The sequence below is a fragment of the Alexandromys fortis genome, unplaced genomic scaffold (assembly GCF_014885135.2).
Source record: "Alexandromys fortis isolate MF-2015 unplaced genomic scaffold, M_Fortis_MF-2015_v1.1 scaffold_396, whole genome shotgun sequence".
Lineage (NCBI taxonomy): Eukaryota > Metazoa > Chordata > Mammalia > Rodentia > Cricetidae > Alexandromys > Alexandromys fortis.
Window position 1 is genome coordinate 417,638 of NW_026068281.1, and position 25,713 is coordinate 443,350.

General features: G+C 40.1%; 1 protein-coding gene across 1 annotated transcript in view; it reads right to left on the reverse strand.

The window, feature by feature from the left end:
- LOC126494773 (uncharacterized) overlaps nt 1-25,713 on the reverse strand; it is a 49,138-nt gene that overhangs the window by 8,883 nt on the left and 14,542 nt on the right. Inside the window, 6 exon segments of the mRNA XM_050132185.1 lie at nt 853-944; nt 3,416-3,503; nt 5,361-5,444; nt 21,894-22,024; nt 22,027-23,424; nt 25,063-25,189. Coding sequence (XP_049988142.1) covers nt 853-944; nt 3,416-3,503; nt 5,361-5,444; nt 21,894-22,024; nt 22,027-23,424; nt 25,063-25,189 — 1,920 coding nt within the window.

A 25,713-nucleotide genomic window follows, 5' to 3' on the forward strand; every position in this document is an offset into this window, starting at 1 on the left:
TTCAGCTGAAGAGAAAAGTGTAAGAAATTTGCAGGAAAATGGATGAAATCAAAATGTATAATTGTGGGGCTGGAGAGATGGCTCAGAGGTTAAGAGCACTGGCTGCTCTTCCAGGGGTCCTGAGTTCGATTCCCAGCAACCACATGGTGGCTCACAACCATCTGTACTGAGATCTGGTGCCCTGCTCTGGCGTGCGGGCACACATAGAGGCAGAATGTTGTATACATAATAAATCTAAAAAAAAATGTATAATTGTAAGAGAGATCATACAGTACCAGAAAGAGAAAGGGCCCTGGATTTATACGGAGAATAGAATATGAGGTTTGGCACATTCTCAGCCATATTTTTCCTCATAGGGAGAATCTACCATTACTATATGTTTATGGAAACAACATACATATGGGCCCAGCAGAATATGGAGAAAAGAGAACAAGAAAGGTTATAAATATTGGGTTGGAGGTAGAACTGAATGCAGGTAATAAACACCAGTTATGGCAAAGGATGTAAAGCTAAGTGCTTTTCTAGTTATAATTCTGTCTCACTTTTTTCAGTCTGTTTTTTGATGGCAGATAAGTATATCAAAATGTACTGAATATTGAAACTATAAAATCCCATGTAAGGCTCCAGAGCTTCTATTCCCAATAACTACTTTAACTATATAAAAACATATTGAGTTATAGAGTCAGATTATTTTCAGCATGGAATTTTTGTTTGTATGCAACATTTTCATAATGTTAAAAATAATTAGAAGCAGAAAATTAAAGGCTTCCAATGTGTAAAACTATAACATATCTACAAAAAAACAAAACAAAACAAAACAAAAAAAAAAACGGGCAGGGCATGAATACTGACCTGGGAGAGATTAATTGCAGAATCAGCCATTTCTTTCATTTTATCTTCTGTGAGTCTCTCTTTCAGGAACAATGAATAGATGGCTTGCTGACCTTTCATATTAAGGGGTCAAAAAGAAAGTGCAAAAGTTAATACTGAAAGCTGTTAAAGAAACATATCAAATCACTTGAAAAGATGCATGCAAAAGAATGAGACCAAGTGTTCAGACAATGATCCCAAATCCACGAGTGCATGGAATGGCATTTAAAGCTTGAAGCGAAAATCACTGTCAATCATATTGTTACTCAAACAAAAAAAAAAAAATCTATCTTAAAATTAATGGAGCATGTGTGTATTTGAAGACAATCATGAACTAACATAGCTCATTTCACTAAAGCAGCACTGCAGATAATAAATTAGAGGCAAAATATACACAGGAGAGTCCAATGAATCATCAATGAGAACATTGGAAATAACTTTCATGTGAAGAATAGATAAATACAGGAGAACTGGAAAGTAATCATCCATAGGTAAGATAGCAAATCACTAATTCTCAGAAAAATAGAAAGAAAATCACTCCCAATATAATCCAAGCAGCAACAAAATAAAAAACAAAACCATAGGGAAGAAGAACCCTAAAAACAAACAAAAAAATCTAGCCACTCTGGAAACCAATATGGAGAATCCTGAAAAAATTAAAGAAATCTAGCACATGACCTGGCTGTACCACTCCTTGGCATATGCTCAAAGGACTTGACATGCTACTCCACAGATACTTGCTCACCCATTTTCATTGCTGCTCTACTCACAGTAGCTACAAAAGGGAGACAACCTAAATGGATAATGGAAATGTGATACACATAACCTTTGGAATATTGTTCAGGGATAAAGAAAATTGAAAGCATGAGCTTTGCAGGTAAATGGATAGACTAGAAAAGATCATATTGAAAGGAGTAACCCAGACGAAGATAGACATTGTATGATCTCTCTTTTAGGCAGTTCCTAGCTCCAAATCTTCAAATGTGAGTACACAACCTGGAATAACTGCAGAAACAAGAAAAATAAAGACAGTCCAGTGTGGGCTGTGTGAGAGTAATAAAAAAGGGAATAACATGGAACAAATAGTCTAAAGGGGGGAATGGAGAAACAGGGGTGAGGGATTTAATGATGGAGAAGAGACATAAACACAGAAGGAGGGTAAAATGACAGTAAAAATGTCTAATTTACAAAATTTACAAAAAGATACTATTATCCATCCAAAAAAATATGTGCATACAGATACATTTATAGTTAAATAAAAAAAATCCATCTGGGCTTATGGTACTCATCGCAAGAGCCATAGACTTTCTACCAAAACCATCCACACCCAAGCCATAAGAAGCCTACTCAGAAATTGTTTTCCAAGAGACTCCCAAAACGTAGGCTATTGCTGTTGCCCATATTGGCTTCCTAGAGGCAGAAGATAAGTTCTATTGTTGAAGAAGCCATGCACTTCAGTCACAGATCCCAGAGGACTAGAGATGGTTATGACCTTAAAACCTTCCTGGGGATTAGCTTTCATGATACCAGAAAGCAACATGCAAGCTTCCAAAGTAAGGGGCCAATCAACAGTCCTCTCCACCTATGACACCAATGAACCACAACAATGATCTGTACTGCATGATAGTACTAAGGGTACAAGTCTGTAATACACACACATGTATGCAAATATAAAATAAGCAGTATTAGCAAATGATAATATGGTTTATTGGATAGAACGTTCTTTGATCAACATGAGTGCATATCAAAAATATGCAGACATCAATAGCAGACAAAAACCAGGAGAATACATACAACATTTGAAAACTGGCACATTGCCTCACATTCTTTTCAAACACAAGGAGACAACCTAGAAGGTCTGTCTTCTCTAAGACTCCAAACAATTCCCATTATAATCCTATTTGCATATTTTACAGATAGTAATTCTGAAAATACAAACTTGGAAAATACTATGAGGGACAAACTTAGAGGTGATCTCACAGTATATTACATTTACAGCAATGGAAACCACATGGAGTTGTCATGACAACAGACAGTGGCAGATATCCATGGGAAGAGAGCACAGATGGAGTTTAACAGTCTGTAAATATACTTCCTGATTCTTATCAAAATTCTATTGGCATCATTTTCAGGAACAAACATTAACACTAAAAGGTAAAGAATGTGCTAGAATACCAAAAGTTTCAAGACTCTGAAAAAAAAGAATAAATCTAGAAGTCCTAATTTTGATCGTTTTGTAATACATTACAGTCACAGACATGAAAACCAATTAATATTGGTATGATGACATGATCAGTGATGTGAATGGAGTAAGGACAGCATCACTCACATGATCGTCAAATACAATTTTATTTGCCTCCGTGTCAATTCTTCCTTAGAACCTCTTCTCATACCTACAACAGGATAATCCTATAAGGAGATTTTTCTCAGTGGAAACCTCCAGAATTATTTCTAGTGAAAGAGAATGTGGCAAAATTGATTTCATATCCCACTTCCACATTCACTTGAACACCCTGCCATCCCTTCACCAATCCCTCCACCATACCTGTATCCTTAACTACTGCCTCCTCCTGCTCCATCTTCCAGGGTTCTGTGTTCTCCACAGGTGAGCAGGTCTGGGTGATCAGTGAGCCCTGCAAGTGACAAAGAGATTGTTCAGGAAGCATCTAGATTTCTTACACAGTACTATGCACAGCAGATAAAGAGAAAACAGAACACAGGATTTTAAGAGTGATTCCCGGATTGTCCTGCAGTGTCAGAATACTAAGAATATTTAGAAAGCACTTTCAGTTAGCATCACTTGAATCTCAATTCCAACCACAGCTCAATTCAAACCAAATCTCAGGGGTAGAAACAAAGCTGAATTATTGGAATGAGACTATTATACACTAGGAAGGCTCTGAATTTTTCATAGACCCAATGATGGAAGCCTCACACTTCCCCAGGGACACACAGGAAAAAGAAAACATTTCATGAAAAATTTCATTGTTCCTCTGAGGAGTTCACTTTACTCTGTGAGACTCACTCACACAAAGCTCATACACTTGCACAGTAATTTGCCAAGAAATGCTGAAAAGGAACAAAGGAGACTACAGGCAAACTGTTCTCACCCACAGAAAGCACCCTTGCAATTCTGCAGCATCCAGTGACAGCACAAAGCCCTTAGGGCAGGGTCCAGGCCTGGCCCCTCCTCCTGGGAGAAGCCCACAGTCTCACCACTGGCTGTCAACAGACCACAACTAAAAAGACAGTGGTTTGAATGGTTGTGTTGATGCACACCTCCAGAGACAGAGATGGGAGGAGCTCTGTTGGTTCCAGTCCAGTCTGGTCTACCAGGTAAGTTTTGGCCAGACAGCAACACTATGAGTCTGGGTCTCAAACAAAACAAACACAATAACCAAAAAATAACAATTTGGTCATATTCGATGGATAAAGTACTTTTCTTAAATCAAGGAGACAAAATACTATTATGAAAATTTTTCTGATATATATGAATGACTATAATTCAAAAGATGTATTCTAATATTATCCTACACTATAATGTTTCTTCCTTCTTCCCTCCTTCCTTCCTTCTCTTTTGGTTTTTTTCAAGACAGAGTTTCTTTGTGTAGCCCTTGCTGTCCTGAAACTTGCTCTGTAGACCAGGCTAGCATTGAACTCAGAGACCTACTTGCCTCTGCCTCCCTAGTGCTGATTAAAGGTATGTGCCACCACCACCTGGCCTATAATGCCTTTTCTAACTGAAAATAGTGTGACCTGATACCCTCAAACAGCATACTGTACTTTCCAGACTCTAGGTGCAACATTCAGAACTCAGCCAAGACAACACTTTATATATAGTGAGACAAGGTCTTACAATACAGCTATGGAAGACCTGGAACTCACTATGTACATGAGGCTGGCCTCAAACTTACTCAGCTTTGCCTGCCTCTGCCTCCAGAGTTCTGGTATTCAAGGCCTGTGCCACCAGGTCTGGCAAAGACACTTTTCAGAATGCTATATTTGCATTACATAGTGCATATGACTCTGATGGAAAATTAATGGTGGATAAAATGCTTACTTTTTAAATGTTAATGTTTGCGGGTTAAGATGAATCAATCAAAAAAAATCTGCAAACATTCCTTTCAAGACTAATATCTAAAAGATCTCTTGGAATGCCATGTCCCCAATTCTCCAAGATATAACAGGGCAGTTAGCATGCATGAATATAAATATCAAGAGCTTTGTCCTTTACACCATAAGGTAGGGAACAGTCTTTGCAAATATCAACAGATATATTCAAATATTCTACTACACTATGTTTATAAGAATATTTTGTCAGCCAGAAGATCTTTGAAAAAAATCAGGATTAGTACAGTTCATATGATCTAAAATTTATCAAGGGAAGACATCACCGCTGAACAAATCCCGACTTCCTTATGAACAACAGATAAACTTCTCTGACCCCTGGTCCCTTCCCTCCTGGGTCCCAGCCCCGCAGCTCCTCTGACCTGGGAGGTTCCAGGGCCGCCGGGCAGCGGTTTCCGCAGCTGCACTGCTGACTTTCCCAGGCCGCCCGGCTTGGCGACTGCAGCTCAGGAGGGTTTTTCCGGGCCTGCGACACCCCACCGCGTCCTCTGCACCACGCGATTCCACACGGTGCAGGTGCAGGACCCCGACAGGGAATTAGTACTTAGAACTTCAGTTTTTAGACTCCTCTGCACAAACAACCGGGCAGCAGTTTCGTGATCTCCCAGCTTCCGGTTTGTCACTCCCTAATCCCGCCCAGTCACTCACTTCCTCTACATGTCACCAATTGCCAACAACCTCCTCCAACAGCTGTTTCCGGTTGGGTGTCCAGACCCTTTTGAACCTTCCCTCCTTCTCAGGCCGCCTTCCACACAGCTCCAGCTGTCAGGCCGCCTTGGACCCGCTCTGCACAGCCTCCCCACATGCCTGCTGCCAGCCTAGAGCAGAACTGGATCTAGGAGGACGCTGCACCTCCGTTTCTGACCATCTTATCCTGAGTTTTGATCACTTCGGATTAAATTGTCCAGTCTATCGCCTCATTTTGCGAATCTAGTGTCCTGGCCTATAAACTCATACAGAAAAATAGAACCACCACACAAATCCTGACGCTACCTTACATAGCCCAAACACAAACTAAGATGAAATATTGCTGCCCCAAATCATCATTTCCATAGACCAACGTCGATGAAATTAAAAAAAAATAAATAAATAAAAACAGAAGACACACACCTAGGTATCATCCCCTGCTAGGCACACCCTCTCCTACAGACAAATCCCACACATAAAACTAGGTGTCAAGACCAGCTGGGTATTCCCTGCCTGCCTTACATAGAAAGTGTCATACACACTTGAATTCTCTGCTTGGTACCCTTTTCCGAATACAGTGGAAGCCCAACATATACATACAAGTCTACATATCAGTTCCTAGGACATAACCTTCCCCTACAACTAAGACCCTCATAGAGCACACAACTAGGTGTTACATACTATCACCTAAACCCATAACCCCCATATTCCTACAAACAAGTGTCGGGTTCTGCTATTTATCTCTTCTCTTACAGCCAAAGCTCCACATGCACATACATGGTTAGGTTTCAGATCCTGCAGGGTACCCCCTCCCTTACTGCCAAAACCTAGTATCACATGGTAGGCGTGGTGTCAGGCCCTGCTGTGCATCCCCTTGTCTACAAATAGAGCATATCACTCACATGTATGTTTCAAATCCTTCTAGGTACAAACTTCTCTACAGCACAGTCCCCATATACAGTCATTCTCTCTCTCTCTCTCTCTCTCTCTCTCTCTCTCTCTCTCACACACACACACACACACACACACACACACACACATCTAGGCCCTACAGCTTAACCATCACAAGTACATGCATGACTATGTCTGGCTTTTCATGTCAATTCCTCCCTGCAGGCAAAACTCCTGAAATGGGGCTAGTTGTGTGAATTGCTAGGTAGGAACTCACCCCTAACTCCTACCTTACCCCCATCAGTTAGATGTCAATTCCTACTAGGTATCTTTCTCTAAAAGCAAAGCCCCACACAGGAATCTAGATACAGATCTTTCTAGGTGCCCCTCTCCAGTAACCAAAGCCTAATGCACAAGCATGGCTGTGTCTGGATCTACCACATATTTCCTCCCACTCATCCAATGCCGTACAAACACATACAGAGTTAGGCTTCAAGTCCTGTTAGGTGCCCCATCCCTACAGTGAGAGCCCCACTTACACATTCAGATCAAGGTATTCAGTCATGCTAGGTAGCTCCGTCCTTATCTGTTCCTCCATATTTTATACTCATATCCAAAGATTGGGAGTTAAGGAGAGAAGATGTAAAGAACTTGCAGCATTTGCCTTTATGGATCTGGGCTCACTTACCCCATATCATCTTTTCCTAATCCATCCATTTACCATCCATTTAGGAAGATGGCTCACTAACAAAGAGGGTTAATATGCTGAACATCTGACCCTAGGCTTGTGACTTTGCAGTTCGTGACCAGTCTCAGGACCCATTTTTTTTTTTGATTAATGATGTGGGAGATCCCAGCCCATGTGGGTAACTCCACCCCTTCTAGTTATTCCTGAATCCTATAGTAAACTCAGCAAATCAAAAAAACCAAGCCAGATTTGCTCCACGTTTTCTGTCTCAGCTCATGCTTGAGTTCCTTCCCCAACTTCTCAAAATGACAGACTTTGATTGGGACATTTAAACCAAATAAACTTTTCCTCACATCGATTTTCTTCATGATGTATATCAGCAGCAGAAAACATACCAGGACAATATCCCAAGACTGTCCTCAATCTTACACTCTTCCTGCCTCCACCTCCTTTGTTTGGGGATAAAAGTATGTCCTACGACACTAAATAGATAAATCTAAATTTTAAGATAAGGTAAATGTAATGCAGAAAATAAGTCAACGTTTATGCATATAAAATTCCAGGTTCAGGATATTATTAGTGATGTAGTTCTGAGAAAGTATCTTCAAAAAGATGGACTTGTATGATTTTGGAGAATACGGGTAGAAAACAAGAAACTTGGCACTTGAAGAATACAGGCCTGGGGGAGAAATTTGACTATTTTTATGAAGATTTATTTATTATGTATACAGTGTTCTGCCTGCATGTAATGCCTGCAGACCAGAAGAGGGCACCAGATCTCATTACAGATGAGTGTGACCCATCGCGTGGTTGCTGGGAATTGAACTCAGGACCTATGGAAAAGCAGTTTGTGCTCTTAACCTCTGAGCCGTCTCTTTAGCCCTTGACTTTATTTCTAATGTATTCAGAAGCAAAGTTTTCTCTTTGCCAACAAGGCAAGGTATCATATTCTGCAAAGTGTCCCCACACTCAAATTGAAATCCACCCCCACATCGATAGGCAGTCGGTCCTGCTATGAATCCTGCCTTTTACAGCTAATGTCAAAAACACAGGGCTAGGTGTCAGGTGCTGTTAGGTCAAGCCTCCCATAAAGAAAATACTCCTCTCACATAGTGAGGCAGCCTGTCCTCCAAGAGATCAATGGCCCTACTACTAAAGCCCCATGCACAAAGCTAGGTATTAGCTATTTCTAAATATCCTTTTACCTACAGTCACAAAGGCAATACACAATTCACCTATTATGCATATAAAACATGCCAGGTTCTGATTTATCTCTTCCCCTACAAATACTTATACATGCATGGTTAGGTGACAAGTTCTGATAGGCATCCCCTTAGCTACAGCAATGCCACAGACACACAGAGGTAGGTATCAGGTCCTTGTAGGTACCTCTTCCCCTACATCCAAAGGTCCAATACCCATACACAAGCTAGTTTACTAGTACTGGTATGTACACCTCTCCTATAGGCAAATGCCAGGTATACAGTCATACATTTACAAAGACACTCAGGCACACATGCTTATATGAACCCATGCACACATACTCATGAACTCTCAGCTGGCTGTCAGGTCCTCAAGCTCTATTTCACACAACCATCAATTTGCTGCCCTTGTCAGACGTCCATCCCCTAAGTCAAACAGAGAGAGAGAGAGAGAGAGAGAGAGAGAGAGAGAGAGAGAGAGAGAGAGAGAGAGAGAGAGAGAGAGAGAGAGATAGTTCTATGTCAGGTTTTGCTGTTCTCAGTCCATTACAGCCAAGGCTACTCAGGGCTAGGTGTCAGGTCCTGTTAGGTACCTCTTCCCCTAGATTCAAAAGTCCAATACACTTATACATCTAGTTAACCAGTATGCACCCCCTTCCCTATAATTGAATGCCAGGCACACTGTCACACACTCAGAAACACACTCAGGTATGCATGCTCCCATAAACCCATACACATACTCAACGTACTCTCAGCTAGTCACCACGTCCTGGAAGGTAGCCCCCATACAATGAAAGCCTCACACCCACTTCAGGGTGTCTAGTTTTGTAAGGTGGGGATATCCCCAATACAACAAAAATGCCACATACACCTGTAAGTATTAGGTCCTGTGAGGTATCCCACATGTAGCCAAAGCCTATTTACATACAGCCAACTAAGTACCTCTCCTGCTAGGAATTCTTTCCTTTATCTCTCTCTTCCCCTCTCCCTCTCCCTCCCCCTCTCCCACTCTTCTTCCTTTTTCCCTCCCTCCCTCCCTCACACACAAACACACACACAAGTATTTATGAGCATATATCTAAGCCAATATCCTGCTAGGTATACCCTCCCCTAGAACCAAGGACTCCCAGATAAATGCTGGGTGACTGAGTGGTCCTCAAGAAATTTCCTCTACTACAGGCAAAGTTCGCCTTGCACATAACTGGTTAGTCTATCCTTCTGCACTCATACATACATACATACAAACACACACACATCTATGTACATATGAACATCTAAGTCCATGTCCTGATGGGTATACCCTTGCCTAGAGCCAGAGACTCCCAAATACATACAATGTAACTGGTCTTTTAAGATATTGCCTTCATTACAGACAAAGCTCTCCACTACATGTAGCTATTCAGTACTGTTATATAATCCCTCATCCACAAGTACACACACACACACACACACACACACACACACACACACACACTAGTGCACCTAGGTGGCAGGCCCTGTTAGAATTCTAACAGCCTTAGAGCCAAAGTCTTCTAAACAGGACTAGGTGTCACCTTCTGTTAGGGCCACCCTCCCCTACAGCTAATATCCTCCGACACAGCTAGGTATCATGTCCTCCTAGAGATCCACTGCCATGCAGATAAAGTCCTGTGCCCAGAGACAGATGTCTGCAATGGACCAGCTTATCTGGGGGTACTGGGACCAATGGGACAGGGTCTCTGGAATAGGTGGGTAAAGAGTCGGAGAATGACAGACACAAAACTCAAAAGAATTGCATCTGAATGCGTCTTTGCCAGGCATGAGACTCATCCTTTATACAGAAAAAAGTGCTTAACAGCATGTATTATTTTGCATGTGATACAGGTTATTCTTAGAATCATTATATCAGATACATGAGAATAGAATTTCATCAGACAGATGTCCCCAGTGTGAGTTTGCACGGTTGGTTATGCTAGACATGGCTTGGCATTAGTTTCAATATAAATATTTATCTAGGCTATGGGTTCATGGCATTGAGTTCATAGCATTTTGAGCTAAGGGCAAGCAGTTGTGGTTAATAGTCACACAGTCTGAAGTCTTTTTATATTTCTGCAATCTATGCAGAAGAACTTCTTTCCTTCTCCATATTTCTAACTCTTTTTCAAACCTTCACCCAAACCAATCTCAAGACATTACAGGAATTTTTCTCTCTCTTCTATCCTTACCCTATCTTGGCTGAATCTGTCTTAATTGCTTAATTAAGTTTGCCTTTTGTTCTTTATTTATTAACCACCAGATTAAACCTGGAAACCTTTTTGCCTTGAATGTTAACCCATCTTCCTCTATTAGCATCATATACTCCTATATATGGCAATGGCTCATCAGTAGACTCCGGAAACTCAAACATACTATCTTCCCTTCCAGAAGAAACCAGACTGTATTCCTTAGAACACAGTAATGTTCTAAGAAGCAGGTAATGCCAAAAGTGCAAGGGCTCCAATGCAGGAAGCACAGCACACACACACCATCTCTGTGGGCACTCTTCCTTGAAGTTTGTGCCACAGCCTACATGAGATCATGCAGGCACCATAGGAGGTGATGTGATGGGTGTCATATCCTGCTAGGAAAACCCCTTGCCTACAGGCAAATGCCCCGGACACAGCTCCCCATATTCATATAAGGCAAGTGATAGGTTCTGGCATTTATCTCTACCCTCTCAACCAAAGTTCCATATATACCAATACATTTAGGTTTATGATCTGCTATGTACTTCATCCCCCACGGTAAAATCCCAGGTTCACACAATCAAACATACAAACACACACAAATACACATATGCAAGCAATCATGGAAGAAGGCCTGTAGGAGCCCTCACCAGACAGTGAGGTCCCAGTAGTTTTTCCCTAGCTCTGTGGATGGATCTTTGGACTAAGGAGAAGTGTACCCAGTAGAAACTAAAACCTACTTCTCGGTGTGTCATTGATTTAGAAGAGGGGATTCCTGGCAGGATCTGACGAATAGCCATGTTTATGTATATGGCTTGACTGTAAGCGTAGGACTATATTGCTACTCCTGACACCTTAGCCCTGTGTGGAGTTAGAACTGTGAAAGAATAAGAAGTTTATCAGAACCTGACACCTAACTGTGTGTGTGAAAGGCGATGTTTTAGTTATGTTGAAGTGATGCCCAATAGTTCTTGAAACCCACCCTACAGCCAAAGCCCCTCACACACATATATGGCTTCCTACCAGGTCTTGCTGGAACGACCCTCCCTTACAACAAAACCTATATGCATAGAATCTTCTAGGTATATCCCCCCTATAGTCAGAGGACCCCATATATATCCAGAGTATCATGTCTTCCTCCATATCACCTTCCCTAGAGTAAAACTTAAAATACACATACATGGCTAGGTGTCACATCATACTAGGAACCCCATTCCCTACAGACAATACCACACATCCACACAAGAATGGAGTTGGGTCATGCTGACTGTCTGCTGCCTTACAATCAAAGCTCTGTCTCTGTCTCTCTCTGTTTCTCTGTCGCTCTCCCTCTCTGTCTGTCTGTCTGTCTGTCTCTGTCTCTGTATTTCTCTGTCTCTGTATTTCTCTCTCTCTCTCTCTCTCTCTCTCTCTCTCTCTCTCTCTCTCACACACACACACACACACACACACACACACACACACACACATTCCATGACCAAAGGACAAATGACTATGGGATCTACTAAACCTACTCCACCAGAAACAGATGGAATCCATACATGAGGGCTCTATGGGTGTTAAAAATAAGCAGAGCAGGGAGATTGAAGAAAGGTAAAATGTTTTCACAGTAACTTATACCAAAGTATAGATGGGTGAGAGGCCTTGCGACTTCATTTGCTGCACTAACACACCTTTGACTTAGTTGCAAGAGGAAAGATCTAGAAGTCTCACGGAACACCTCTGTAAGTTGCTCAAAGTCAAGGATCTGAGGAGCTTTGTTCATTCATCTTGCTCCAGTGGTCCTGAGATAATCACTGAAGGCTGCTGTGATGCTGTGTGACCTGTGGGATGTTGCTCTCAATTTGTAACAGATCATGAGATATGGCCAAGAGAAGACATAATGAATTTTCCATTCATCTGGTTAGGAATCCATCAGCTCAGACCTTGGGAGTTTATGCTTTATACAAGGCAAGGGTTCCTCAACCATAATGGAGGGACTGGGGAATTTGTCTTCACATTCACGTATCTTTTCATTCCTGCAGCCATCACTGAGCCAGCCTTGGACACCTTTCCAGTACCCAGATTCACACTTAAGACACAACTAAAGATTCTGACTCAAACTGAATTGATAACTTCTATGGAACACATGATTCTGTGGAGAAGACAAAAGGAGAACACTGCTCATTTTCAGTTCTCCATGAGGCTGTTGGGCCCCCACCTTTCATCTAACCACTCCCCCTCAAATTGAGATTGTGACTGAACTGCAGAATGTCAGGGTTCACTGAACACAAGCTTGAAAATATTCTACAGTCTTCATTACCCCAGGGTCAACAATCTCCAGATCTTAAATGCTCAGAAGATTTTAGGCAATGTGGTGAGCCTGACATTGAGGTTTAGACCTTACAACAGTGGAAGACAAAGCAGGGGCTTAGACCTGCGAGTCCTCATTGCCCTAGTATATATCCCATGTGCCAAGATCTGAAAACAAAGCAACCCTGTCCTGGCTTTGATCTGCCATAGACAAGCCATACAAGTGCTGGGATAGTCCTTGAACTTTCCTTGAAACAGGCCTCCTCCATCTTCCCCAACTCTGCCTGCCATCCTGTCTGAATGCCATCCTCTTCAACACCCAGCATGAACTGAACCCTGATTCCTTCCATGCCTGCTCTCTATCCACCCTTTTCCACAAATGAACAGCGCTGAGTTTATGCTTTGGAAAGTTCTTGCAATCAATGACGACAAAGAAAAAGAACCCCTTCATAGATACTCCGGAACATGATCAGGGTCACTTAAGCAGCCCCATCTTTTACAGTTAAAGGATGGGAGTCAGAAATAGAAAAATAGAATAAGACTGTTTAAGGAATAGGACATTCAGAAGTTGTGTGGAGACTGGCTGACCATAAAAACATACTAAAGTTTGCAGTGATGCTACTTAGAGAAGACAGGAGCATGTCAGAGACACATGAACTAACTAACTCCCAGGCAATGACTGAAGTCTCATAACCATCAGAGATGGGAGATGCTGATGTGCTGTGAGATTTAGAGCATCACAATGCCATTGTCTCTGCTCTGCTGTAAACTCACCACTCTAAAATTCAACATAAAAGCCTTGGCCCTGAAAGTAGTTATGGTGAGCTCAGTCTGCAAAAGGTAAAACTGCTACCAAAATTGAAAGCTGAAGTGAAATTCCATGAAAAATTCATTTCCATTCAGCTAGAAGCAGTTAATATATCTGTTCCCATTACCCCATAAAGCTCAAAATGCCTCCAGTATATCATTGTACCTAGGCTTTTTTTACGCTTATTAATATTATTGAAGTGGCAAGGATCAATAAAAGGGATTTGATGTGGAATGCCATCACTTTACATAGGTATGTATATTTGGTACCCATCAGGTTGTGCTGTTGGGGACACTGTGCAATCCTTATAGATAGGACATAGAATAAAAGTTTAGGTGATTGGAGAAACAGGGGATGAAAATGCCATGTAACCAACTGCATTACAGTCCTGATGTCCGTCCCATGAACTTCCCCATTATGTTGCCCTATGCCCTTGTCAATCTTAGGTTAGAGAAGTTTTCCTCTCAGAAGAAAATCATTAAAAGCTATTTGATCACAGCAATGAGAAGAATTAGTATAGTTGTTCAGGATAGAAAGTGAGAGTGGGGGAAAAAAACCCACAGTGGGTTTTGCTGAGCTGTGATTGGCCCATTGCATGTGACATCACAAGGAGTCATTGTGAGGTACACTAGATACCAGTCCATATAAGGTGCTACTTGAGGCAGAGTTTTGTCCTTGTACTACAGAGAAGGAGTTGGTTGGTGGATGAGCAGTTGGACTCATTTCTCATAGACTTGGACTTTCCTAACTAGATCGATCTTGAAACAGTGAGTTTTCCTTTTTTCTTTCTTTTTTTTTTTTTTTTGGCTTTTGGTGTTTTTCATTTATTAATTAATATTTTGAAAACATTTAAGTTTTAAAATTTGACTATATTTCTAATCCTTCATTGATTGAGATTTTCCATTTTTTTCACCTCAGTTCTTTGTAATTATTACCTGTGTTCTGGTTTATTTTATGTACACAATGAGGAATCTAATCAGGATTACATAGTCCTCCTGTGATAATATTCACCAACTCTGTGTCACTTTCCTGTCCATGCCATGTGACCAATGCCTCCCATTATATAAAAATTCATCCCCTTGTCCTACTATAACCTGAAGTAGACAAAAATGAATATATTTTATTTGTAGAATTAGATTGCTCGCAGTAAAACTTTTTCTAGTTCTATGTTTGTCTCTGGTAGAGGCATTTCATTCCTTTTAATGGGTGACTATGTTCACTTGATGTGTATGCTATGTTCTGTCAATTTTTGTATGTGAATTGATTCTTGTGTTCCTAGCGAAGGCATCTTGATCATAAAGAATGGTCTTTTTAATGCATCATTGAATATGTAGTAAAGTATCTAGTACTCTTCTTAAGGGCATTATCATATTCTTAGTGAAGGACACAGCCAGATACTTGTCATTTTTCAGGGTGTCTTTACTTGTTTAGAGTAAGGACTTTTTGAAAAGAGTTTATTTTTTGAAAAGATTTCCCTCAGTTTCATGTACTACTGGAATATTTGTGGATCATTATAGCCATTTCTTTAGTTTGCTGGATTCATCAGTGAAATTTCCTGGTAACAATTCAAGACATTGCTGATCCATTGGAATCTATATCTCTTCTTGTTGTTTTAGGGTGTGTGTGTGTGTGTGTGTGTGTGTGTGTGTGTGTGTGTGTGTGTGATGAGGGAAGTAAAGATGAGAGGTTATGGAGGGACTGTGACACTAGGAGAGATCCTCCTTCCAGGCAAAAGACTCTAGCTCTAGTAATGAGAGCCACTCAGTGGGAGTCTGAAGCAGTTTCATTCCCATCAGACAAACCATGGCTCCATGAACTTCAAAGTTTCTGAGGGAAAAGAAGGTCCTGAGCCACCAGGAAGTAATCTTCGTTAATGAGATCTATGTTGTGTGACAAAGGAAACAATCTGAGATTGAAGCTATTTGCAGGGGTTATTGTTTCTCAGGTTATATAAGTGGAGAGATACAATCAGCATGTGATTGTGTGACAGCAAAGAATCTGCCTTGATATCTGGACTAAACGCGTGAGGTAGGAATGGGTAGGAACCCTCTTTGTAAACCCGTGTGTATTGGTTATTCTTCTGTTGTGATAAAAAAATAAAAACCATGGAATCTTCAGAAGGGATAAGAGCTCATGGTAATGGGGCAGAAGCATGGCAGCTAGCTGGACTCTTGAAGGCAAAAGTAGAAGTCTCAGGGTGTCACATCCTCAAACTCAAGCAGGAAACAGAGGGGCTGAGCAGATGAAGACCAGGATTGTTCATCTCAAGGACAGTTCCAGTGATGTACTCCTGCCACTAAGGCTCTACCAGATCAAGTTCCCTAAAATATACCGTCAACTGTCCTTGAAAACCCATGTGTGCAAGTGCCCAATTTGTACGAAATATTTCTAATTCACAGTAACACAGTGACTTTGTTAAATATTTAACAAGTATTTGTTAAATATTGTTGAGAATTTGTTTTCCAGTTTGGGAATTTTTGAAACATATGAACACGGAGCTAGAGAGGAACTGTGTCACTAGAGGATAGAGAACCTCTAAATGCTGTGTCACCAGCCACCTAACTACCAGCTCTATAGCAAACAAGATGCTCCCAACACCATGGCTTCAGAGTCTCTTGAAAGCCTGTGCACAAATAACCCCTCCTCCTTACAGTTAATTCTGGTCTGAGATTTAGTAACAGACACGAGAAAAACAGTTGGGGTACTGGGTGTGGTACAGAACCTGATAGAAAACACTGTCAGTTCTGACAAGCCATGATTGGTTGGTTGCTTGTGGTGACATCAGAAGGAGGCATTATGATGAATGCTAGCAACTAGTCCATGTTAGGCACTGTCTGAATGGGGTTCTTGTCCTTGTATCTTGGAGTAGCCTATGCAGCAGCTGGACTGACTCGGATAGATTAGGAATCTCCAACCTACTGTACCTTCCTAGAGTAAGTTTGTTTCCAGTTTGTTGCTTTTGTTTCCATGGGTTAAGGTTTGCTGTTCATAGTTACATTTATATTATTGGTTTGCAACCTAGGTTTTATTTGTAAATGTCTTATCTATTTCTTCATTATTGCCCAATTTCTTATTTGAAAACTTGTTTATTCTTTTTTAAAATTTAGTTTCAATTTTTGTATGTTAGAACATTTGTTACTGTATATTGCTCATAACAATTTCATTGTAACATTCCAATACATAATAAATGGATAAAAAATGGGTTAGGTCAATTTCAGGTGAGAATCACATCTCTTAACCAGTGTGTAATGGTTGCTAGATCTACTACCAAAGACACACAGGCACACACACATGCACTGAATGTCTTTTAACTATTATATCCATGAGTCTTTATGAAGGAGAACACGAAAAGCAAAGTGTTCATTGATGCATCAAAGACAAATTCAAGTCTCTGCTAAGCAATGCTTCTTCCCCAACTAGGAAATCACTCAAAGACCCACCAGGCGAGCCACTGATGGCCTATTACCAATCAACATGGTGGTACAAATCAATTCATATCATAGGCTAGAGGAATCTACACAAAAAAGATGCAGTCTAGAAAGATGATCAGGGTGTACAAGCTCGAGTCCCTGAGTTCAGAAAATCTCTACACCCTTAAAAAAGCTAGGCTTAGTGGCATGTATCTGTCACTCTAGGATTGGAGGACACAGAGACATGAGGACCACAGTGACCTTCGGGAATGATGTGAAATTCTCAACCAATAAAGAGATTATGTTAAATAAAAATGGTCAAAATACCAAAACAATCTGATTGTGAGACCTCATGAGTCCTAATAAGAAAGATTTTTTAGAAGTATACAATTTCAAAATGTCTATTATACTTTAAGTCCTTAATAAATAAGTTTTTAAAAATTATTATGTATTTTTTCAGATTATAACACAATTTCCCTCTTCCTGTATTTCCTCTTTCCTAATCTTCCACAAAACCATTCTTTGTTTCTGTTAAATTCACAGCCAGTTTTTTGCATGAATGGATGGTTATTATGTGTGTGTGTGTATTCCTAAATACATAGCACATCCTGAAGAAAAAAATGATAAACAACAGAAGTCTGACTAAAGATTAGATCCATTTGCAAAAAAGAAAAGAAAGAAAGAAAGAAAGAAAGAAAGAAAGAAAGAAAGAAAGAAAGAAAGAAAAGAGGAAACTCGAAGTTTAAGACTAAAACATGATACGGCTTTAACCCTTGGGAGTTCGTAACAAGAAGAAGACACACAATTTGAGGTTCCAAGAATGATACCAACGTTTTTGCATGTCACACCAATAAAAAGGCTGGAGGTCTATGGCAGCAAGTGGATAAGAACTGGTACTACGATTGACTGAAGGAGCAGGTATTTTGGGGGAGACGGCTTGGGTTGAGACCCAGGAGGAACATGAAGAAGGACGGAAACAGTGTGTTCATCTCACTGCAAAGTAGGCACCCATGTGGAAACTGAGTCTGAGAGAACATGCACACGGCACTTACCGGAAGATGAAATTTATTGTAGAAATTCTCCCATTTGGAAGAATGCTTACACACAGGCCCTACCTCCCGCATTCCCACTACCTATAAATAAATCTATCTCCCTCCTCCCTTCTTCCCCTCTTCCTCACTCATCCCTTCATCACATCCTTTCTTCCACCCTCCTTTACCTCTACCCTGTTGTTCATCCATCTTTCTCTCCCTACCTATTTGCTCATCAAATTCCCACAGTGCTCTTCATCTGGGTCTGTACTAGGTATCTCTTAGGCAGCAATGATACAGGGGGAATTTTGATAGGGAGACCTAGAGTAAACAGCATCGGGGTGACAACCCACATTCAGTCATGGAACGGACCCCACAATGACAGAAGCTCTGCCCCAACAGTAACAGGTCTCCTTCATGTCACTTTGATATGTGTCCAGCCCCTTAGCTCTGTCCTTCCCTGACTGACATTCAACAGCAGGCCCTCTTTCACAGGCTAGTACAACATTCTACTGACTAAAGAGCTTCATCAAAAAAAATTCTAATTTTCCTACTGTGTTGTCTTTCTCCTAATGCTTTATGCAAGTTCTTTAATTAAGAAGGTCAGTCAGTTATTAATACACATACATCCATACTTATCATACTACACAAAAGTCAACTCCAAATGGATCAACATAAAACCTGATAGAAGAGAATATGGGGCATAACCTTGAGCTCACTGGAAAAGGAAAACGTTCTGAACAGAACACTGTTAGCACATGCACTAAGATCAACAATAACTGTGGCCTCATAAAATGAGAAGCTTCTGCACAGCAAAGGACTCCATCATTCTGACAAAATGACAGCCTATAAAATAAGCTACGATTTTCACCAACTCTGTAGTGGCATTTAAATTGTATTTTAATAAAGACTGCCTGAAGATCTGAGAGTGAAACTGTCCCACTGGTTAACCCTACAGACCAGATTATGGTAACACATGCCTTTAATCCCAGTAGCCACACTAGTTGCCATAGAAACCAGATGGTGCATGCTTTTAATCCCAGAGGTGCATGCCTTTAATCCCAGCCCTAAAGAGGAATATAAGACAAGGGAAGACAGCTCTCACGGACAGTCTCCTCAGATTCCTGGAGGCAGGATCACCATTTTTGGACTGAGGTCAAAGTAACAGCAAGTGGGCTGGCTGTTTTGCTTTTCAGATTTTCAGGTTGAACCCCAATTTCGGATCCTCAGTTTTTATTAATTGTGCTTCACAACTCTACACCCAATAGAGGGCTAATATTCACAAAATATAAAGAACTAAAAAAAATAGATACAAAAAAAGTAAAAACAAACAAAAGCAAAATCTCTTAAAATGGAGTACAGATCTAAACAGAAATCTCAAAAGAGGAAACTCAAATGATGGTAAAACACTTAAAGCAATGTTCAGTGGCAGAAAATAAGTAAGGTTGTGGTCACAGGCCTAACAATGTCAGTTACACCACCTCATCTAAGGTTCTGGGAACACTGAAAAAGAGGAGGCAGAAAGGAAATGAGAAGGGAAAGGGGAGGAAGGGTTAAGACATGGCATTTCTCTAGACTCCATACAGGAGTTGAAATCAGTAACCAACAGCAACTGTGCTTACCTGCACTGACCTCACACTAGACTACAGTCAGGTTATCACTTCTCATTCAGGAAGCTTTTCTTTGCAACACAGACCACTACAAAAAAAAAAAATCAACCCTAACTAATGAAAATGCAGGCAGAAAGATTTTAACAACTACAGGTTCAGAAGTTTGATGTGAGATTGTGTCTCCTAATAATGCAAGATGCTACTTCCATAAAAATCTTACCTACATGACCACTAAAATGAAGCTGAGAAAGGACAGAAACAATGGACATACAAAAATGCATAGGGAAAAGCCCACAAACCTCAACTCTGCACAGAGAACTACAGATAACTGAGGAATACTGGGAGCAGGAGAAATAGTCTCAAGGGAAGAGCATGCTAATTGGTTATCCAATATCAAATAGTCGGCCTTGAAAACATTCATTCAAGTAACATTAAATGACTTTGTAGAACACGTGTGTTATTAAGGAATGAGCACTGGCTACCATATACTAAATGTTTAACACGGCATGGACAGGAAGAAGGAAGAGGAGGAGTGTATGAAGAAGCCTTATGAAATACCATTCATTGTCTTCCAAGTTCATAGGAAATGCAATGCAAAAAATTTTGAACAGAGGTATCCTACACGGACAAATAATGCTACTCACAGACACCAGGGCTATTAAATGGAATTCTCATTACCAGTTAATAGTTCTCTGCCTAGTAGGCCCCAGAGACATCCCAAACAAAGCATATCATTGCTTGTGCTCTTGCCTGACCATTTTGTTGTTGAAGACACTAAACATTTTGGTTCCAAGATAGAGAGAATGCAATCTTGGACTTATGAGGGAACTCTCCTTGCTAGCAAGCTTTTGTAACACTGCAAGGTCCTGTGATGGCTGCTATCAGAGAAAACACATCAATGGCCTCACTTATTCTGGACCCTGCATCCAATATTATCAACCTACAAGCAAGGATGTGTGTACACTGGTGCAATACTGGCACCACTGCCTACAGGCATAACCAACTTCTCCCTTGATTGAATTTGAGGCTTGCTTCATAGAAGGGAACTCATGAGCTGTAGTATAAAAACATGGTAAAAGCAAACATGGCTTGGAGAATAAATTGATGTTTTGTTAATGATCATGCAGTTACTGCTCTCTAAATATTCATGTCTATAATTATCAATTTTCACTACTTTCAACCTTGGTGCAAGAGGCCTCCTTTGCAGTTAGTAGTGGGTAACGCACAGACTTAAACTGCCTCAAAAGTACCAAGAACAGTTAACTGTGTAAGATTGGGACAATTATCATTTCATCATGGCCGAGTGGTGAGGAGGGGTGGTCTCATCTGACTCTCCTTTCACTCCATGAAGGTCCAGTAGCTGTTAAAGGCAGTTATATTGTTTTCGAATAGAGTGAATACTTAACTTCTCTTTTTTACTTTAGGAGAGCATTTTCTTGTATTCTTTCATGGTGAATTTGCTTTTATGTGGGCAATTTCAGCACCGGGGAAAGAATTTAGCAAACTGAATGCATTTCAGGGGTGGAATTTCCAATGAACAATGAACAGCCACACATGGGGATTATATATGGTTTCCCAGAACTATAAATTTTGTGATGTTTATCACATACCTATGTTACAACATTTTTGTCCCCATGATTTTTTGTTGTTCAGACAGTGTTTATGTAGTTCTGGCTGTCTGTGAACTCACTATGTAGACCAGGATAGCCTCAACTCATGGAGATCCTCCCGGCTTTGCCTCCTAAGAGCTGAGATTAAAGGTCTGTGCCACCACACTCATCATTACTATGAATCATTAGATGTTGAACACATTGTTTTTAGTGAAGCTTTTGGAAGGGGCTGGAGATATGGATTAGTGATTAAGAATACTGGCTACTCTTCCAGAGGGCCCTTGTTCAATTCCAAACATGCATTTATTTTTTTAAATCCACCTTTAGGGAAATCTGATGACTATTTCTGACCTCTCCAGACACCAGGTATATGTAGCGCACAGAAATATTCACATACAGTGCAATCACACACACACCCCAAAGGGGGGGAAAAAGCAAAACAACAAAACCTTTTCCAGTTACTTTGCAGAATTTTATTTTCATATAAATCCTGTGAAATTTCTTAAGATTTAAGGCATTCACAAGTTTCTTATCCTTGTTTCTATTGTTGTGAATTTCAGATAACGCTATGTCACATTATTTGCAATGGTATTTTTCTCAACAGAGTGAATTTTTTGGTGTCTTCTAAGATTCAAAATCTGAATAAAGGACATGTCACATTCTTTGCATTTGTAAGAAATATAACAAGTATGAAATTTCTGATGTATTATAAGATGTGAGTTACGGGAAAAAGATTTGTCACATTCCATACATTTGTAAGGTTTCTCTCCAGTATGAATTTTCTGATGTTGCCTAAGAGTTGAGCACTCAGTAAAAGATTTGTCACATTCAATACATATGTAAGGTCTCTCTACAGTATGGACTCTCTGATGTGTTCTAAGATGTGAATCCTGGGTAAAGGATTTGCCACATTCTGTACAATTGTAAGGTTTCTCTCCAGTATGCATTTTCTGATGGCGTTTAAGTGCTGACAACTGATGAAATGATTTTCCACATTCTCTGCATCTGTAAGGTCTCTCTCCAGTATGAATTCTCTGATGTATTCTAAGATAAGAATCCAGGCTAAAGGATTTGCTACATTGCCTACATTTGTAAAGTTTATCTCCAGTATGAATTTTCTGATGATTTCTAAGATTTGAGGACATATTAAAAGATTTGTCACAGACCTCACATTTGTAAGGCTTCTCACCAGTATGGATTCTGTAATGCCTTTTAAGATGTGATGATTCAAGAAAGGACTTACCACACTCTTTACATTTGTACAGTTCCTCTAGAGAATGAGTTTTCTGATGTCTTCTAAATGATGAATAGTGGGTAAAGGATCTGTCACAGTCATTGCATCTGTACGGCTTCTCTCCAGTATGGAGTCTTTGATGAGTTTTAAGACTTGAGTACTGAGTAAAGGATTTTTCACAAACGTTGCACTTGTAGGGTTTCTCTCCAGTATGAATTCTTTGATGCTTTGTAAGAGTTGACTTCACAGTGAAGGATTTGTCACATTCCTGACATTTGTAAGGCTTCTCTCCAGTATGAATTCTCTGATGTTCAGTAAGACTTGAGGCAGTACTAAAGTATTTCCCACATTTGTCACATTGGTGTGGTTTTTCTCCAATACAGATTGGTTGTTGCAAAAGACTATATGCAGATGCAAAAGAGTCATCACATTTTCCCAGCCTGTGCTCTTTCTTTGCATTGTGGACTCTCTGATCTTGAGTAATGTTGGGACACAAATTTAATGATCTCTCACAGTCTTTAGATTTGCAAGGTTCTTCTCCAGTGTGCATGCTGTCATGTCTATCTGGGTTTGATGAGTCAATAGAGGCATCCCTGTGATTATTGCATCTGTAGTTATTAGAGTGTTCTGTAGTTTCATTTGTTCTATAAAGTGCACACGTGGAGGGGTCATGAAGCACTTTGCCAAGCTCATTACACTGACAACACTGCTTTTCATTCTTCACATGTTGATGGCCAGGATCACATATGCAATAGTTCTCTGAAAATAAGTACAGTTCAGATTAATAGGACTTATTCCAAGATTAAACCACTTGATAAATAATTGTCTTCCTATGTTCTCTTAAGATAAGCGAACCAGCAACTATTTAGAGTTCCTAGTAGTCCACTTTCTTCATCACTGTAATTTATGGATCCTCACAAATACAGAGTGATAGCCTTCAAGGAAGCTGAAACAGGTAATTAAGAAATCAGTAATTTGCTTTAGGCTAGAGCTTACTGACATATATTTAGAATATATGTCTCTATTTTTAAGTATTTTTTCTCAGAAATTGATGAAATGGAGTTTATTCCAATCCTAAATTCACAGTGTTTACCTATCAATGTATAGCTAAAGATTATAGTTCAGAATACCCAATTCCTTTTAACGGCTTATTGAAAAGCATCAAAGGGTTTATTTTTTTCCTAAAAAGCACATTAGATTCTTCAAAAGTAATATATGCAAAGCAAGTATTCTGCCAGATAATATAGTTTCTAGATCAGCAGTGCTCAACCTGTGGGTCATGACTGTCTGAAAATACATTATTTCTGATGGTCTTAGAAACTAAGACATTGCTTAGTAGCAAAGTTACAGTCAAGCATTAGTAACAAAAATAATTTTATGGTAGGGAGTCAACAAAACACAAGGAACTCTATTAATGGGTTGTTACGGTACCAAGGTTGAGAGCCACTCACTGTTATAGATCACTTGGGAAGCCAGGGCTTATTTCTATCCATGATTGACATACATGCAAGGAAGGCAATTACAGAATAATCCTAATTCATGGATGGACTCACATTAGATGTAGAATTTTATAAAATTATTCCAATCTACTATCATCAAATAAAATTGTATTTTGTACTAGTATTAAGTCACCATAATTCAGGTGTATAAGACACATCTTCTAATAATTACAATAGGTAGGATGCATCCAGGTTACTATATATACTAAGTTCAATTATCAGTAATACTTTTCCAGTGGAATTGAATATTGCAAAAGCATTCTCAGTTCTTTCTTACTCTTTCACTTGAAGTCATTGCTGTTGTTCTGCTCACTCGGTAGCTTACCCTAGTCACTGCTATTCTCTTCTCTCCACATGACAGAGTAATCTGATTTTTTCCAGAAGGCTGACCAGGCCTACCTTGCATACATGATCTGTGAGGCAATCCATGAAACACGCTAGAACTTTTAGAAAGAATACAGGTGTTTAACACAGTACTGTGGCCAGTACATGAAGAGAACACAGTAGCGAAATATAGGAACCATTTCCCAATTGGCATTTACTGTCAGAATCTTCAGCATATGTAGGGAAATTTTTCAGTTTATATATCTTGAACTTTTCTTGCAACTAAAACAATGTCAAATGTAATGCAGACACCGAGTTTTAAGATGTGAGTAGAAATATTATATGCTAATGAGTTTCTGAATGTCTCATGGAACTGAAATGAAGGGTGTATGACACCTATAAAATGGAGAAGAAATAGAAAAAAACAACAAATACCAAGATAAAGATCTTTTCTATTACCAAACATTCCCTAGTCTCCTGTTGTTTTCAAGACAGCCTAACAGAGAGTTCACAACCTATAAAGTAAGTACATACAAAGCCTGAGTTAGGAGTTGTACAAGCAAAATGTTCTCACCTACATAGACCAGGTTGCTGTAATTCTCCAACATCACATCAATGTACAAAGTCCTCTGAGCAGAATCCAGGCATTCCCACTCCTCCTGGGAGAAGTCCAGAGCTACATCCCAGAGTGTTAACAGACCCTAAAACACAAAGTACAGTTTGTGTTTCTACTGGACAGAGTGTGCTTTCCTGGACATAAGGAGACTTAAGGAAATTCGGGAAATAGATGAGTAAAGACAATTATTAAAAAAAAATTATTTCTAATATAGTCACATTCTATAATGGGTTTTCTAACATTGTGAAAACAGGATGACACAATAGTCGCACAAGCAATATATAACATAATTAAAGTCTGGACACTATTGTGGGAATCTGACAGCCAACTGTATTGGGGCGGTTTGGGTGTATGTGACAGGATAAGAACTGAAGAAGTATGGGTCAAAACCGGTCTCGCTGAACATAGTGGACAATGAGGACTACTGAGACCTCAAGAACAATGGCAACGGGTTTTTGATTCTACTGGACCTATGGGTTTCGTGGGAGCCTAGGCAGTTTCGTGGATGCTCACCTTACTAGACCTGGATGGAGGTGGGTGGTCCTTGGACTTCCCACAGGGCAGAGAACCCTGATTGCTTTTTGGGCTGACGAGGGAGGGGGACTTGAT